A 17,799-nucleotide genomic window follows, 5' to 3' on the forward strand; every position below is an offset into this window, starting at 1 on the left:
AGATCTCTAATCCGCAGCCAAGCTTGCGAAACTTTGTAAACTTTGTGGCAGTTGCATGTGAAAAACAACTAGATTCACTTTTTCAGTGTCTTACATTTTGAAGATCCCCACCGTGGAGGTGGTTATGTGCTCCATGTGGCTCTCTTTGTGACTTGCTTTTCTTCTTTTTCCATCCCTCCCCTGTCTTCCTCCTCCCCTCTCTCTCATGATGATATGTTGGAAGTAATAATCACTATTGCCTCTGGGTTTATCAGCATTTATTCACATAACAACACTGAAAAGGAGAAGACAGACAGCACTGGTGTGATGTATTATCTAGTATGGGAATCATCTTTCATAATGACATCCAACGGAGCTTCCTCTCTCTACCTATTCCACTCTCCCGCTCGCACACATACATCTACACACACTTTCTTCATTTCTCTCTCCCTCTTTGCACTCCCCTCTGTCCACCCTTTATTATCACGGAATCCGTGGTGCTCCCAAGCCTGTAAATTTGTGCCACATTATCATAAGCTGTGGTGATAACTCACATTGCACAGAGACAATAATGATGTGAACACTCAGCATATGCCCCGGGCCCAGCAAATTAAAACAATGCTCAGCTTGATGAGCAGACTAATCTGGACAGCAGAGAGAGGAGAGAGAAGAAGGGCGTCCAGGAGCATCTTACATAGACAACACAGCAGCACCTCCCTCTGTTCAGTGTAGGTACAGCTGGAGAAATCAAGCCAAAGAGCCAGAGGGAGTGAAAGAAATGATACAGGAAAGAGGGAACAGTGGGAGATGGAGTGTAAATGAAGTCCTTGTTTTGAAAATGTGAAAAGGACACGATGGGACAGGTCGTATGTTTAGTACATCGGAGGTTTCTGATTTGACAGAAAGTTTGCAAACCCTTTGTAATATAAAGGATTCCTGCATTAATTAATCAGAAAATGGTGCCCCATGTCTACATCGCAGTCATAATTTCAAACTTAAATGACATTTGGATTTTTTTAATTTTGATTTGTACATCTTGACCACTCACAGCGCAGGGATGAAAAATTAGAAATTAGAAACTTGTAGAACCTTCACCTCAGTCCGATCTCTTCTAAGCTCCCTGGACTGCTGCCCTGTGTTTTCTGTACTGTTCTCTCAGTAGCTGCAGAACAGCGACGCTCACTTCACCAGACTTCACATTTGAATGCTTTGGTGGTAATGTGCGACACCCCCTTTCCTCTAAACATAGCATTTTGTGTCTCAACAGTCCACTTTACATTGACCCTGAAGTGTTTTTGCTTCATTTGTGAAACACACAGTGTTGAGCTTTGTTTTGTTTATATGTGTCTGCAAAATGGTAGGTTGCTTAATAGCTTCCTTCAATAGCCACCTGTCTTACTCAGTGCTTATCTTAGAAATTTAACAAATTGTAGAGATACCTCCTGGTGGTCCTTTTTCACCTTTTCCAGGATTGCATATCGTGCTCTTGGTCTGAACACTGCGGGACACATACTTGCATAGAGAGTAAGCAACAATCCTGAATAATCTTCAATCGTAGCCAGCTTGTTTATTGTTTCTTGATGAGCAGCCCTTTCCAGCTTTGCGCATCAATAAAATGCTTTAAATGTGTTTTCCTTGTGGTATGATTCACGTAAGTGTTTTTAGGATAAGCAGACTTTGTCAGTACAGACATTGTGTGACCTTATAACAAACAGCTCCTTACAGTAATTGGAGCACCAAACTCTGAGCAGCATTAGAATAGGGGTTCACTTAGTTTCTCCAACCTACTTTCTAAATATGTTTAATAAAGGCACCAAAAGTTTTCTATTATTAGTATAATCAGAGTTTCTTTCTTTTTGCATTTTCTTTGTAATGGACCATGCTTTATGAGTAGCCAGTTTAGAAATACTGGTGGAAAAAAACACTTGTTTAAAGTGCTAAAACATAAAGCTATTAATCCTCTCGTAGCAAGTACAGAAAAATCGTCCTCCATTTGCTTCACATGCATGCTTGAGTGCAAATGTCAAGGGCTAATGATGAAGATCTGAGGGTTTAAAGGGGAAGATCGAGACAAGTGGAAGTTGGAGTTACAACAGCCACCTACGGGTCAGCTGTGTGATCAGCAGGCATTAGAGCGAGGAAGTAAAGTAGTGGTGTCATATCACTGGGGTGGAGTTGGTTTCAGCACTGAAAACAAGGTGACTAATGTCCCATAGGACCACAGCCAGAGTGCTAAGCTCCATCTAGTATTCACCACACCTAAGTAGTGCTCCCTTGTTCTCATCCAGCACCCCCTATATCATCTGCGGGTGGTGCTGTTAATAATGTGGCAACCCGGAAGATTAATTGTGGCCGAGCATCAGGATTAAGAGGGGATTTTTGTGGGCCAAGCAGGCCTAAAGGGGCCCAGGCTTGTGATCTTTCATGCAGACCAGGAAATGAGGCAAGCAGGGGGCGCAACTCTATGGTGGCCCAGACATGCACAAAGGTAGATCAGACAGCTCACAATTCCCCTCTTAATGCCTGAGTCGCTTGTTTCTTTTCCTATGAAGTGACATAGACGAACACTGAGTGTGTTTGTACTGATCGGTAATATGAGTTGCAAACCAAAATGGCAAAATTCAAAGATAGGAAAACGCTAAATAAACCTTGATACATGTCTCAAAAATGAGATGGGTGGTGATCATTTTGCTGTAGGATCTTTAGTCTCAGTCCAATATTAGTTTTGCTAGCTCAATGCTATAAATACCCAACTATTTTCCTTACATGTCAGGTGACAGTAGTTACTGAGTACAATGTGTTCATATTTTTAGTTCTTTTACTTCATAAATGTACATCGCAGAAGCAGGGGAGTGATCTGTGACATTTCTTAGGAGGTTTTAGCAGCAGGTCTGCTGTCAAAACTATATTCTTCTTTTAAGCACTTTTTTTTTTTTTCAAAAGCTGACTCTCCAGCATACATGAAGCAAGGCCTTTAAAATAGGCGCATTTTGTCTTCTTTTTTTTCCTTGGTATAATATGAGACACATGCTGGCCAGACCTTAATGCCTTTCAGAGATGCTATCTGAAAGCACATTATGTGATCGTTTTCAGTTCACATTGCTCTCTTTGCCGATGAAGAATATGGTTCCATTTAACAGTGCAGACCATTCCATTTCTCAAGGTTATGCATGGGCATGTAGAGGAACAACAATAAAAGTGGGAAAAATGCAGCCCAAGCCATCTCTAATATGTATTTGTCAGTTGAGTCTCTTGCCATGATTAAAGGCCTAGTGAATTCCTTCCTGCAAGAAAGGAAAGTATTTCTGCAAAGGCATCAGATATCGCTGTGTCATGATAAACTGCCTGCTCCGCTAGCTAAAAGGCTAAGGTGGAAAAAAAGAGAATGTTTTGGACCTTGAAAGTGCACCAAAAGAATAACAACACACAAACTGTTGACCCGTGTGGGAATACTGTCTCATGACATAGAGGCCACTGTTTTCTCTTTGTCCCAAACCCGCATTCATCACACGCGTTTAGCATTAAACCTCTGACTGTGCTCACAGTCAGAGGTTCAGTCCAGTTTTGCAGCTAAGAATGTATGAAAAAAAAATCACATTTCAGTTGTAGGACAATAAATAAGATGAAGTTAAACAAAGAGAAGTATGTATCATGTAATTGCATTCACACTTTCTAGTGTAGAAAGGTTATTTCGTCTGATTTTATATTACCCTCATGTTACTGTTGTATTATCTGGGTGAATGTTAAAACCTCCCTATTAGGTTATGCTATAAATCAGGTGTCATCAGGTCCTCTCATAGACTTCATTAGAAAAGTTGTTTTGGTCTCTGGTTTGAAGATTATATTTATGAAGCCTAATGTGTTTGTTGCATTTAAACGTGTCACATCAACAAATTGTGATTTTACAAAGATTGAATCGCTTTCTGTACAGGTGTATCAGTACAGGTGTAAGACAGACACAGAGATCTGTTAGCATAATATACCACATAGCAATCTATTTGATTTGTCAGATAATTCCATTATAAATGACTCGACTCCATGAACAGGGTTTAAAGGTCCAGTTTGGGGATTCAAATTAGCAGCAATCTCACCCAGAGGTCAGCTAGCAGCTATAGAGAAATGACTGACACTCAAAGCAAGCCCTTAATCTTAGTATAATATAAACGGATAAGTTAAATTAGGAAAACACCACTGAAGGTGATTAATCCATGCTGTTAAACCTTGTCCCTATGAGAAGATTTTTTTTTGTCACAAAATGTAAATAAAATAAAATGAACTTTAGAACAAAGACTGCCACATGGCATTATTTTTTAACCATGTGGCAGTGGTTTGCTGCTTGCTTGCTATAACTTTATAGCTAATTCTTTTTCTACATTCCTTTTCTGCTAGTCACTTAATGAGGCTGGATCAGAGAGCCATCTACTGCCCTATTCGCCTCTACCGCGAGGATCCAGAGATCCCATGCCCCACAAAGGTAAGAAAAATATTTATTTTCTTCAAAATTAAGAAGAAACATTGAGATCCTGGTTCTATAGATTATGTAAATGAGTCATAACGCTAACAGCAGCAGAGAGTGGGAATCTATTGAACTTGAAACTGAGTTGAAGTTATCTATTCTTATTGATCTCTTCTCATCTGTGTGATGTGTTGATAGTGGGAATAAATCTGAGTAATCTCAGCTAACTCTGATCTGAGTGTAAGCGTGGGAGCATGCAGTACATACACAGAATGAAGCATCCTTGATCTGTTGATACTAGACATTGATTAGGCCTCATATTGACCCAGTGTAGTATGTTGATGTAATTATGTAGCAACTTCTTAACATCAAACACTGCACTCTAGAAAGAATACAACACATTCATTAAAACGACACACTGCTCTAAATTAATGGCGAAGGCCACCTACTGCTTTTGTACCAGATACTCAGCTGAGACTTTGAGAAAAAACAAGTCAAGTTCAATATTATTATACGTATCATACCCACAGGTCATTATCCCGTAATCAGCTGAAATGATTTACTGCAACCAAAATTAACTAATTCAATTCATTCCACTTGCATTTTTTTTTTGTTGCATGAATTCACAACAAAAGTAACATCAAGGTGTTTTATATTGTAAGGTAAAGACCCTACAGTAATACAGAAATAACCCAACAATGACACCCTATGAGCAAGCACTTGGTGACAGTGGGAAGGAAAAACTCCCTTTTAAACAGGAACAAACCTTCAGCAGAACCAGCCTCAGGGAGGGTGACTCATCTGCCGTGACCGGTTGAAGGTAAAGTGAGGAAAACCAAATGTGCATTTTAGTCAGTTCGTTTGACAATTTAGTGGTTTTCTTAATAATTAAACTGAATTAAATAAAGGAAGTGAATATATTTTATTTTAATACCACCAGAAACAAAAGTAAAATTCTTAAAATGCCCTCTATACACACATTCCAGCTATTAACATAAAGTAACATAAACACAACCTATGCTTCAGCCACAGTTCCAGAGATGAGCAGTCTCTTATGGATCCAGCATATGTACAACATATGGAGGTGGAAGACCATTTAAGGCTTTAAATGCAAGCAGTAGCACTGTATACTGGATTCTGTAGTGCAAAGGAAGCCAGTGTCAGTAATGCAATCTCTCTCTTTTTTTCCTTTCAGTCAGTAATTGTCTGCTGCATTTTTGGACTAATTTTAAACAAGCAAGAAATGATTTACTAACTCCAGTATACTGTGCATAACAATAGTCCAGTCTACATGTAACAAAAGCATGCAGAAAACTTCAGAGCTGATGGTTTTAGACAAAATTTTAGTCCGTGTCAAATTTGTGTCAAGGATTTTAAACCTGTGTTTTAAAGTGGGTAAGGAGCCCAGGTTATGTGTCAACCTAGTTCATAGTGGAGGGCCTAACGATACGGCTTCTGTTTTCGATTCATTTGACTGTAAAAACTGTGGGATGTTTCTATATCCAAGATGCAGACAGTAGGCCTTCATATGCAGCAATAAGAGGATGCGTGCTGATAGTTTAATAATAAAGATAATTTTAAACATAAAATTTCACAGTCAGCCACCAGTTTTTCCATGTCTTGCAAAAGAAAATAAACATGCGAAGCAGTGTCTTCTATTTTCCAAATTCACGTTTATATATAGACTTTATGGAAACCCAGATTTAAGTAAGCCTGACTCTTGGACTTGGCTTTGTGGAGTTGTTTAAAGCAGAATTAACAGATAAGTTTGGCTTAATAACTCATTTGGCTTAATAAGTACCCTATTTCAGGGTTCAGGGTAGTTAACTATTACTTCATGCTTGAGAGATTCATCAATGATGTCACATTGCAAGATATTTGTGATGAGCTGACAACCACTATAGTAGCATTACTTATCAGTTGCGAGTGCTTCTAGGCTAATATACAGTAGAGTAGACCTCCATCCACATTAATGGTGCCAAGGACAGATCTATGTCATGAAAGCCAGGATGGTGGCAGCTCTCATCGGAAGTAAGGACAGAAAGAGCCTTGTGCTTTGTCAAAATCAGACCTGGCTAAGAACAACTCATTTAAAGGTGAGGGGACCTGCCACATGAAATATTTCTCCCCTCTGACTGAGATCAGAGTAACAGTGACAGTCTCCATTTGTTATTTTTATGATGCAGCGCTGCAGCCTTAGATAACACAGCCCTCGTCTTCGCCCTTCACCTCCTCTTCGTGTCCCTGCCTCGTCGAGCCCCTACCCCCGCTCTTATTTTTTTCTTTCCCCCCCCCCGTTTATTTGCTCTTCTCAAACACAGTTGAGTTTTCTCTATGTGTGGGAAACGGTCACAGTAACTCCTCAGTCAAAGAGAACAAAGTGGTGACAAAGCAGCGCTACAACAAACAGAATGGTTGAGACAGTAATTCCACACAAATGCGTGCTGAGGTAAATTCAGTAAATGAACAAAAGCGCTGAAACAATGCGCTGCATAATTTTGTGCAAATCACTGCAGAACTCTTGTTTCAACACACACGGTAAATTAAACAAATCGCTACATGTTTGTTCAAAATTTGTTGCAAAAGTAAGCCACTCTGGTCTTACTCTGTATCGTGCTTTTCCCACTGCAACTGCTGCTTCTTGTGCCATGTGATTAGCCTGTTTGCTTTATGCTTTAATCTTGAGAATCACAATCAATACTTGAATAAAAAATGCACTTCAACAGCTTTGGCTTTTTAAAGTACACATTATGCAGTATGTGATTGTGACAGTAGTTGTTTGGGTTAATGGTGTGGTCTTTTTAATAGAGAGGCAAGCGGGAGGCTGTTTGGTTTTATCCGGACTCCAGAAATAGCGGCCATATCAGCAGCGTATCTGAGATCGCTCCGACGGTGTCTCAGAAAAACTCCGCCTTACCTCCCTTGAACCCCCTGCACCTAACTACTCCACCGTGTTACCTGTTTGAAAGCCCCAGAGTCTGGTTGGCAGAGGTAATTACAGCAGCTAGGAGCTCCCAATGGAAGGCAGCACTGGCAGGTCACTGCCCAGGGACAGAGGGGTGGAAACTGTGCTCCTATCTTGGTTGGTGAAGGACACGGAATAAAACAAGGTAGCAGAGAGAAGAGCAGGGGAGAGTAGTGAAAAAACATTTGCTGCTGTGGTAGTGAAATCTAAATCGTAATTTCATAGACATCTGACAGCAGACAGAGAGGAAAGTAGGGGGGAAAGGACGGGGAAATTAGGAAGAGGGGCAGCTTTAAACAGTGAAAGGAGATGAGACTTCAGAATGAGAGGAAACTAGACAAAAGGTAAAGTGAAGGAGGATAGTGTGCGGCTCTAGTGTGTCTTGACGAAGGCGTGACACAGAGTGGAGTACATAGTCTGGCAGAGGGGCCCGAGGATCGTCCACTACTGTCACCTTAGCTCTAACTCTCAGTGCTGGTCCAACTGTCAGCTCGACTCTGAATCTAACAGTCCAAGATGGAGTCTCAGTGTAAAGTATAGTTTGCCTTCATGAAGACTGGTCTATACTACACTATTACACAGCCAATTACACGATGCAGTCTTGTGTCTTACTGTGAAGATGTATCATTTCAGCCTGGAAAAGAAAAAAAAATGTGCTGAGTTATTTATTACCACCTTGTCTTTTTCTTGAGGTGGCACATTTTGAAGTCAGATTTACATGTTGATTTCATAGATCTAATTATAGCTGTAGTTAAGAGGTATGTATGTAAAAAAAAAAAAAAAAAAGTAAGGCTTGAGACTTGATTGATGTATCCGTGTGCACAGAAGAAATTTTAATGAACTGCCTTTCATTTCCTTTGTATAATTCAATAAATATGCCAGACACTAGAAGCTGCTTTTTCACATGTATCAGATTAAATCTGATTGGGCCATCCTTCAGCAGTGACAGCTGTAAATGAAGGGGATGTCTCTGTACAAGCCAAGTAAATAGATCAAGAAAAAAAGCCCCACCTGGTATCTGCCTTACAGTATGAGCCCTGGGCCCTTTTAATCTCGCTTTTCTGGGCCTGCTTCCAGCTACTTTGTATGTATGTAACTTAAATGGTGCACAACTGTTATTAAAATCCCCAGAGGAAAGCAGCCTTCAAAGAAGAAAAAAAAAACCTCCTTTCTGATGATACTCATGGGGCACCTCGCATTTGTTTAGAAGTTCGCTTTTGTTACATGTCGAGGTGATCTGCACTGCAGCTCCTGCTACAATCCCCACAGCTCCCTCGGCACTCCTCCCCGAAATGGAGCAACGGGAACAGATCCAAGCTAAGAGTAAACTGTTTTACAGTTGCTGCACAACAAATAAACAAACATCTGGAAGCATTCAGAGTGGCCCATTAGAAGGGCTCTGGGCTTTGCCAAAAAGGGGTAAATGATGAGGAATGGGCTGTCGAGAGGCTGGTGGAGACAGGGGAGAGGCCAGATGACAGAGCTGTGGGTGCTAAGCACTGCCTTTTAGAGCTCAGCTGGGCTCAGAGAGATCTACACCTGCTGCTATCTCCTCCTCCCCTCCTCTCCTCCATCAGACATCTGGATGGGATACATGACTAATGGATGACTAAACTGCTAGTGTTGAAACTTAGCTGTTGTCATTATGAAGGAAAAGGTTGTTTGTCTGAGTGATGACTTAATGTCCTCTGTACAACACACTTGGTAAAAGTAAAAATCAGTTTGACGGCTTTAAAATGAAAAAAATAGATATACCCCGATGTCTGTTTATCGTTGTTTGTGTAATAACCAGAGCTGATTGTATCTTCTATAAGTGCTTAGATTAGATGCTGTTGTGAATGCAAATCTGTTTTGAAAACATGTTCCGCTGATTATGAAATTGCTTCCTAAATTAACTGGCATTACATCAGACATCTGTTTCTTAACCCCGTAGGTTTTTCTGCACCGAGCTGTTTTTTCCGTGCTTATCTTGAGTGATAACTTAGTTCTGGTCGATGTCAATCTGTAGATAGAATGACGACTCTGCTCTTTCAGCTGACAGTCCTTCCATTCTGGTTTGGGCCACATGTTCCGAAAGTATGGAAACATCCTCTCTGGAACTTAGTGAGAAAACACAGAGCAAAGCTTTGACGTTTCCCATTAGACATACGTGCTCTGCAAGACATTTCACTCAGTCCCGTAATGATTATACCAGGACAATCTGTCCCCTGATAAACATCACTCTTAAACACAAAGACTTGCTTTGGCCCCCACACAACTAAAATGAGCCACATGGAAAGGGAAAAGTGTAATCTTTTCCTCAAGACTGTCCCAGAGAGTCCTTTGCAGAGCTGCTTTCTATAAACTTTTGTAATAAACCAAACAAAATTTGAAGTGTGCATTCAACATCAATGAGAAGGGACAGATGATGAAATGCTGTTACAGAGAGTGATATATATACACACAGTGAGCTGGCAGCTATATACCGAGCCTCTGCACCAAACTCTAAAAAGTAAATTAACAAAGTAAAGACATGGCCTTCTTCCCGGGTACTGACTTCATAAAAGTGTTTCCCAAGCACTCGTCACTTCATGAAGGTTTTATTTCTCTGCAGCGTCTGCCAGTTGGTGAGCTGATGAGGTGTCTTAAGTTTAGTGTGTAATGACTGGGTGTCCTGTTGCCATCTCGGAAGTTGTCATGTAAATCAAAATCCAGCTACAAAACTGACACAGTCGAACAGATGTTCCCCTTTGTTTAAATGACCATGCACAGTGTTAGCCTCGGGAGCTACTTGGACAGATAATGTCGAAATGTAAGATATTGTACCGTGGTGCTGCGATGCAAATTTTCTAGAAGTACTTGCATGGCGTAACTTTGTGCTGAACATTGGGGGGGTCAAGATCTCTGTCTAAATAAATAAATAAATCTGGGTAAATTCCCAGATGATTAAACATGCAACTATTTTGCTGGCAATACCTGAAATGAGTAAAGAAAATCAACAGCCTATTTATGCAAGTTAATTCTTAATTTCATTAGGGGGGTTATATTGGTTGGATCTGATTATTGGGGGGGTGGTCATAACCCCCCTAACACCCCTGGAAATTACGCCCCTGAGTACTTGCTATATTTCATCTCAAATATAGCTAAACAGCTAAAACTAGCCTTCAATTTATACATTACATAGTAACGCTTATAATTTGCTCACAATGTAATACAGTGTTCTCTACTTATTAGGCTAAAATTTATCTTACGATATTAAAAGACAAAAGGAAAAAGTACATGTGTATTTATTGTGTGATTTGGCGCTATATAAATAAAATTGAATTGAATTGAATATTTATCAGTAATAATATTCTATTTAAAAAGGCACAACATTACGTGTACCCCTTTGAATGTTGTAATTTAACAAAATAAATACCTTTAATACATTTTCCTGTTAAAAATGGCTCTTTACTTGTAGTTGGAAACAAAAAGTAAGTAGAAAAATGTGTCGTAAATGCTCGATATTTCTCTTTTTGCTTCTAAACGCGTATCAAATGTACAAGATTCTGAAAATTCCATCGCGGTCACATCAGTCTACTTTTTGGCAGCGAGGCTCCTGGTGTATATCACAGCATATCACAGTACTATATACTCCCCCTGAATAGGACAGGCTCTATTTCCTTTATCTGAGTCAGATGATGTGATATTATTCCTCCCAGGAGTGGATTGGCTCAGCAACATGAATATCCATTTAAGCCAGCCTATGGAGATGGATGAGGCGAGAGGGGACGAGGCAAACTGGGCCTGCAATCCCTCATCGCGGCTTCGCATTGCACAGCGCTGTCCGCATCCAAAGTGATGAGAGCTCATTTTTAGGAGGCAGGCCTGTCCTTGTTATTACTAGCCCTGGAAATCACCTCTACATTTTCTCCCTTAGAAGCAGGCTAGATTAAAATGCCAGGATAACCTCCTCAACTTCCATGACAGGCTTAACTGCCAAACTGTGACACGCCAGCTCTAAACTGCTTTGAGAAAGCTGCCTTCCACCAAGTGTCATTATCTCTCCGTTATCTGATGGCACTCCTCTCAGTGTGTGAATAATTCTGTTTGTGCAGGGTTTGGGGAAATGTCAGTGACACTATTGTTTTTACCTTGCCGTTTGATGTAGCTGGGAGAGTCTCCCGAGTGTCTTGAGTTCTTAAACTGATGTTGGGCGTATACAGGAGAAACTTAAAGTGGAAAGATAGTACTGTCAGCTTCTGAACTATTCCAAGATATTTGTTTGTTAGTTCCTTTAACTATTGGTATAAAAGTACACATTCCCCTCTCTGATATTCTGCATTAATAAGGGTTGTTTCAGTCAAGTTAAAGTAAAGTTCTGGATTTGGTTTGTCTGAAGCGATTGAAGTGGTTTCATTATGATGCCACCAAGAGTTCACTAATGTTAGACAATTAATGTCACAAATTAATCTGCAATTTTTTAAAGCACCTGTTTTACTTTTTAATGAGTAAAAAAGCTAAGTCATACTTTCCACCCATCACTATTGAAATATGATTATTACAAGCTTTGAGCCACTTTCTCAGCAGCGGGAAAATATGGAGTCTCCTAAATCTTTATAGTCCGTGACTATTGCAGACAAACCTTTGTTATTTATGATGATAGAAACCCAACTGGGCTTACCCGTTAAAACTTTCTTAAGCACAAACAGACGTATGTTTCTTGGCTGCTTCCCTTAATATGTCAGAAGAATAGACAAGGACATGAGTTTCTGCCAAGCAGACCCAACCCTCGTGGAAAAATATACTGCAAGTCCTCTGGACCTTGGTTTACTTCCCAGTTGCACTGGTCATTCTCAGGAAGGTAGCAGAACATAAATCATCCAAAGTGGATAGGCCTGCAACAATCAACTCTGATTCTAATGCAACTACACTATTCATTTTCCACCATGATTTGTAGCTGTGGTTGGGGACAACTGAGATGTGGTCAGTGCTTTCAAGTCGTACTTTCAGTCAGAAGTTGGAGCGGGTTTCTGGAGCCTTCATGGTTTCCAAAGGTGGGAGTCCATCATGGTAATTTAGGATGGGGGTTAGCTGCCAGATGGTTTTGGATATTTTTGCAGCAGGATGGATGTTGGGTCCACAAGCTTTCTTCTGTGTCAGTACCCCGTGAAACAAATTGCTCAGTGAGCAGGCTGAGTCTGTCTACTTGAGGGGGGCTCGCTACCCTTCATTCTGATGAATAGCTACTAACATTCAAGCAGATGGCCGACAACTTGTCATTCTAAAAGGGACAGGATCAGACCAGAACAATGCCTTGTAGCCTTGTAATTAGTATTTAGTATTTATTTATTTTATTTATTGTCATTGTCAAGAACAATGAAATTGCGTTTGGGGCTTCCATACAACCCCAAAAAAAGAAGAAAATAATAAATACCCCTTAAAACCCAAGTGTACATATTTAACCCAGTGTGACTCCAATGCAATAAGACAATCCTTAGCAATAATGTTCGTAGAAATTCAGACAAAGACCTGAGAAACATGACAAAATACAACAATGCAACCCATTCAATATTATTGTACTGTGAGATATGATATCAGATATGATAGTTATCTATTTAAGAAAGAGGGGGGGGCAGGAGGGGGAAGAGAATAAAGATATGATGCACCAATGCAGACCAGTTCATTGCTATTAAGAAGTTGGATATGGTTATTGTCCGTGAGAGGGGGGCAGAGAGTTCAGGAGCCTCACAGCCTGTGGATACAGGCTGTTGGCCAGTCTGGATGTTCTGGCCTGTATAGACCTGTACCTTCTCCCTGAGGGCAGCAGATGGAAAAGGTGGCGCGCAGGTTGATGTTGGTCCCGCAGGATACTGTGCACCCTCCTCAGACAGCGAGTGGGGAAGATATTACTGATCTCTGGCAGACTTGTTCCAATAATTCTGCCAGCTTCTTTCACCACCCGCTGGAGTGCTTGCTGGTGCAGCTGGGGAACCACACTAGAAATCCATACGTCAGAACGCTGCTGATGGCACAGTTGTAGAAGTTCAACATCAGAGATCTGGGAATGTGTGCGCTCCGCAGTCTCCTCAGGTAGTAGAGGCGCTGTTGGGCCTTCCGTACAACTGAGGTGATATGGTTGCCCCAGGACAGGTCCTCGGTCACAGTTACCCCCAAGAATTTAAAACTGCTCACCCTCTCCACCGCCTCACTGCCAATGAAGAGAGGCAGATGGTTGTTATGACCCCTCTTCCGGAAATCTACAATGATCTCCTTGGTCTTTTTGGTGTTTAAGACCAAGTTATTGTCGTGGCACCATGACTCTAGTTGTTGCACCTCTGTCCTATAGTTTGTCTCATCATTGTTGGATATAAGTCCGAGCACTGTAGTGTCATCTGCAAACTTAACAATGAGATTGGACGCGCAGGAGGAAATACAGTCATGGGTGAAGAGAGTGTATAGCAGAGGGCTCAGAACACACCCCTGAGGGGCACCGGTGTTGATTATTGCACGTTACCTGGGATGTTTAAACAGAGACACAAAACGTCTCATAGTTTATATCAGCTAATATAAAACAATACAGTATTTGTTAAGTACACTTACCTTCTCAGTTTATGTGGCGTCATATATCTTAATCAGGGTGTTTTTTAATAAATTATATTTTAAGTCTGCTGTAGATGCTAATTCTAGGGTAACTGATCGCGCACGGTAATCATTCAAGATCAAAACATGCTTTAATGCAAGTCTGGTTAATGGCTCAAACAAATTAGATTCCAATTCACTCAGCAGCTAGTTTATCATGCTGTATGGCTTACCAGCTGTGCTACATCAGTGAAGCTTTCTGTCAGGAATCTTAACATAGCTATACACAACATGGAAATGCTAATATTTGGTGAAAGAAGAGGCCACACAGCAGCATAAGGTGAACTCTGGCTTGAGAATAGGTTCTGAAGTGCAATAAAACATTGATACGGCTAATGATCTTTTTTAAAATTTATCATATTGAGTATACAACAAAACTCAGCACAATTTCAAGCAATAAAAACAAGACTTCCACAGAGTGTTCCATATAGTACTGTGCAAAAGCCATCACTTTATTGAAAGATGTATACAAGGAAATACAGTATCTAAGGCAAAAACAGAGTTTGTACAACTCTAATGAGCTTGAAAGTCAATATTCGGTATGACTACCTTTATTCTTCACAGCCTTAACCCTCTAAAGTCCATCGATCGTATTTGATACACGTGTTTTTGTGAGTTTTTGAGACTTCTACATCATCAGCGTGACTTTTTTTTACCCTCAAAAAATGATGTAACACATTTCTAATGACTAAATTGCAAAACTATGGCTTATGTAGAAAATGTGATACAAATTAAAACTCATGCAGATTAAAATTTGATATATTTTTACAAATTTTAAGGTTAAACAAACACTTCATTATCAAAAAAGTAAAGATTTCTGGCAGTTATTTCATGGTGGAGGTTTTAAAGGGTTAACTCTCTCAGGCAGGTGATGGGAAGTTCTTTTCATTTCTTCAGAATGAGTTCTCCAGGCTCCTTGAAGGACATTCAAAGCTCTTCTTTGGATGTTGGCTGCCTTCTGTTCCATTCTCTATCATGCTGGTACTTATAATGTGCACTATGTGAAAAATGAAGCTTTTCCCAGTCATCCACTTGGTATCTCCAGATGTTATTGCAATGATAAATTTTGACAACATCACTGGCTGAAATGTAGCCCCATAGCATGAGAAAGCCTCTACCACGTTTCAAAGTTGGCTTTAGAGACATACTATTGTACCTCTCTCTTGACCTCCTCTGTACATTTTGACATATTTCAAATTTGAATTCATCACTCCATAAGATCTGTCCAGACACACTGCACACCATACCAAGATACAGCATGTTTTTCTCATAGATCCAACTAAAGATATGGAAAAGAATTGTGTGTTTCTGCATCAGAATGCTTGGAACAAAGTTTCTAAAGATACAATTTCAATTTGGTTCCTTGATAAATCTGTTATGTATAGACACAACAAACCCTTTGAGATAGGTGCTTTTTTAGGTCAGTGTTAGGTGCGTCAACACACAAGAACCTGAACATGACGAGGTGCAAACACAAACTTTCAACGATCTTCAGAAAGCCTGAAGAACTGTTGGTCAAAACTACTTTTAAAAATGACCTCATACTCCTTTGAAGCAAAATATAAAGAAATATGGCGTAGGGAAATTCTCCCTTCTTTTCATTTTAACCAATGCATAACCAGATCCTAGCAGTGTAGTGATTAGAGTGGCACTCTTATTCACCGACATGGAACTGCAAAACTACAAAAATAATTCTCAAATTGTAATATAATTCAATTCTTCTTTAAAAGTTTACGAACACTTGATATTTGTTAATAATAGAGGCCATCATTTTTAGAAAAGGAGTCCTTACCATTTTACAGGAATGAAACTACAGGGTAGATTACTTTAGTGCTGTTGGCACAACAACACTATGAAGAGATTTCCATGTGTCTTAATTGACACAATTAAGACACATTGAAATCTCTTCATAGTCTCCATGAAGATCTTCAAGGGATTTTTTTTATAGTCAATTCATTGAAGCACTAACAGAATTACTAAAAGACTGCAATATTTACATTACTGATATATTAAAGTGATAATAGTACAGGGTGGGCCGTTTATATGGATACACCATAATAACATGGGAATGGTTGGTGATATTAAAGTCCTGTTTTCTGGCACATTAGTATATTTGAGGGGGCAAACTCCTCAAGATGGGTGGTGACCATGGTGGCCATTTAGAAGTCGGCCATCCTGGATACAACTTTTGTTTTTTCAACAGGAAGAGGGCCATGTGACACATCAGACTTATCGGTAATGTCACAAGAAAAACAATGGTGTGCTTGGCTTCAATGTAACTTTATTCTTTCATGAGTTATTTACAAGTTTCTGACCACTTATAAAATGTGTTCAATGTGCTGCCCATTGTGTTGGATTGTCAATACAACCCTCTTCTCCCACTCTTCACACACTGATAGCAACACCGCAGGAGAAATGCCAGCACAGGCATCCAGTATCCGTAGTTTCAGGTGCTGCACATCTCGTATCTTCACACCATAGACAATTGCCTGCAGATGACCCCAAAGATAAAAGTCTAAGGGGGTCAGATTGGGAGACCTTGGGGGCCATTCAACTGGCCCACGATGACCAATCCACTTTCCAGGAAACTGTTCATCTAGGAATGCTCGGACCTGGCACCCATAATATGCTGGTGCACCATCTTGCTGGAAAAACTCAGGGAACGTGCCAGCTTCAGTGAATAAAGTGGGAAACACGTCATCATGTAGCAATTTCAACTATCCAGTGGGCTTGAGGTTTCCATTGATGAAGAATGGACCCACTATCGTTGTACCCCATATACTGTATCACACCAAATCATCACTTTTGTTGTTCCAACAGTCTTGGAGGGATCCATCCAATGTGGGTTAGTGCCAGACCAATAGCGGTGGTTTTGTTTGTTAACTTCACCATTCACATAAAGGTTTGCCTCATCACTGAACTAAATCTTCTGCGTGAACTGAGGTTCCTGTTTCAATTTTTGTTTTGCCCATTCTGCAAATTCTGTGCGCCGATCTGGGTCATCCTCGTTGAGATGCTGCAGTAGCTGGAGTTTGTACGGGTGCCATTTGTGAGTAGCTAATATCCATCAAAGGGATGTTCGACTAATGCCACTCTCCAGTGACATGCGGCGAGTGCTACGCTGTGGGCTCTTGCTGAATGAAGCTAGGACAGCCACTGATGTTTCTTCATTAGTGACAGTTTTCTTGCGTCCACATTTTGGCAAATCCAACACTGAACCAGTTTCACGAAACTTAGCAAGCAGTTTGCTAACTGTAGCATGGGAGATGAGTGGTCTTGTAGGGTGTCTTGCATTGAAATCTGCTGCAATGACCCGGTTACTGCATTCACCAGATATCAACACAATTTCGATCCGCTCCTCACGTGTTAACCTCTTCGACATGTCAATGGCTGTGAACAAAGAGAAACTTGTCAATAACTCATGAAAGAATAAAGTTACGTTGAAACCAAGCACACCATTGTTTTTCTTGTGACATTACCAATAAGTTTGATGTGTCACATGGCCCTCTTCCTATTGAAAAAAAAAGTTATATCCAAGATGGCCGACTTCTAAATGGCCACCATGGTCACCACCCATCTTGAGGAGTTTGCCCCCTCACATATACTAATGTGCCACAAACAGGACTTTAATATCACCAACCATTCCCATGTTATTACGGTGTATCCATATAAATGGCCCACCCTGTATAATACAACAACTCCAGGTCTGCATGGATGCACTTTTCTTTTTCCTCTGGAGCATTATTTGTCCATACACACACACAATGTCATTCCCAGGTACCCTCTATGCTCTGAGCTA

The 17,799-nt window shown here is 40.5% G+C and overlaps 1 protein-coding gene across 1 annotated transcript in view; it reads left to right on the top strand.

Annotated features, from left to right (window-relative positions):
- lrmda (leucine rich melanocyte differentiation associated) overlaps positions 1–17,799 on the top strand; it is a 209,416-nt gene that overhangs the window by 174,124 nt on the left and 17,493 nt on the right. The window contains exon 6 of the mRNA XM_085477555.1: positions 4,369–4,453. Coding sequence (XP_085333681.1) covers positions 4,369–4,453 — 85 coding nt within the window. The remainder of the gene's footprint in view (positions 1–4,368; positions 4,454–17,799) is intronic.

This window comes from Copadichromis virginalis, linkage group LG13, assembly GCF_057382275.1.
Source record: "Copadichromis virginalis isolate Kocher_CV1m ecotype Utaka linkage group LG13, C_Virginalis_male_GT1.1, whole genome shotgun sequence".
NCBI classification, from domain to species: Eukaryota; Metazoa; Chordata; class Actinopteri; order Cichliformes; family Cichlidae; genus Copadichromis; species Copadichromis virginalis.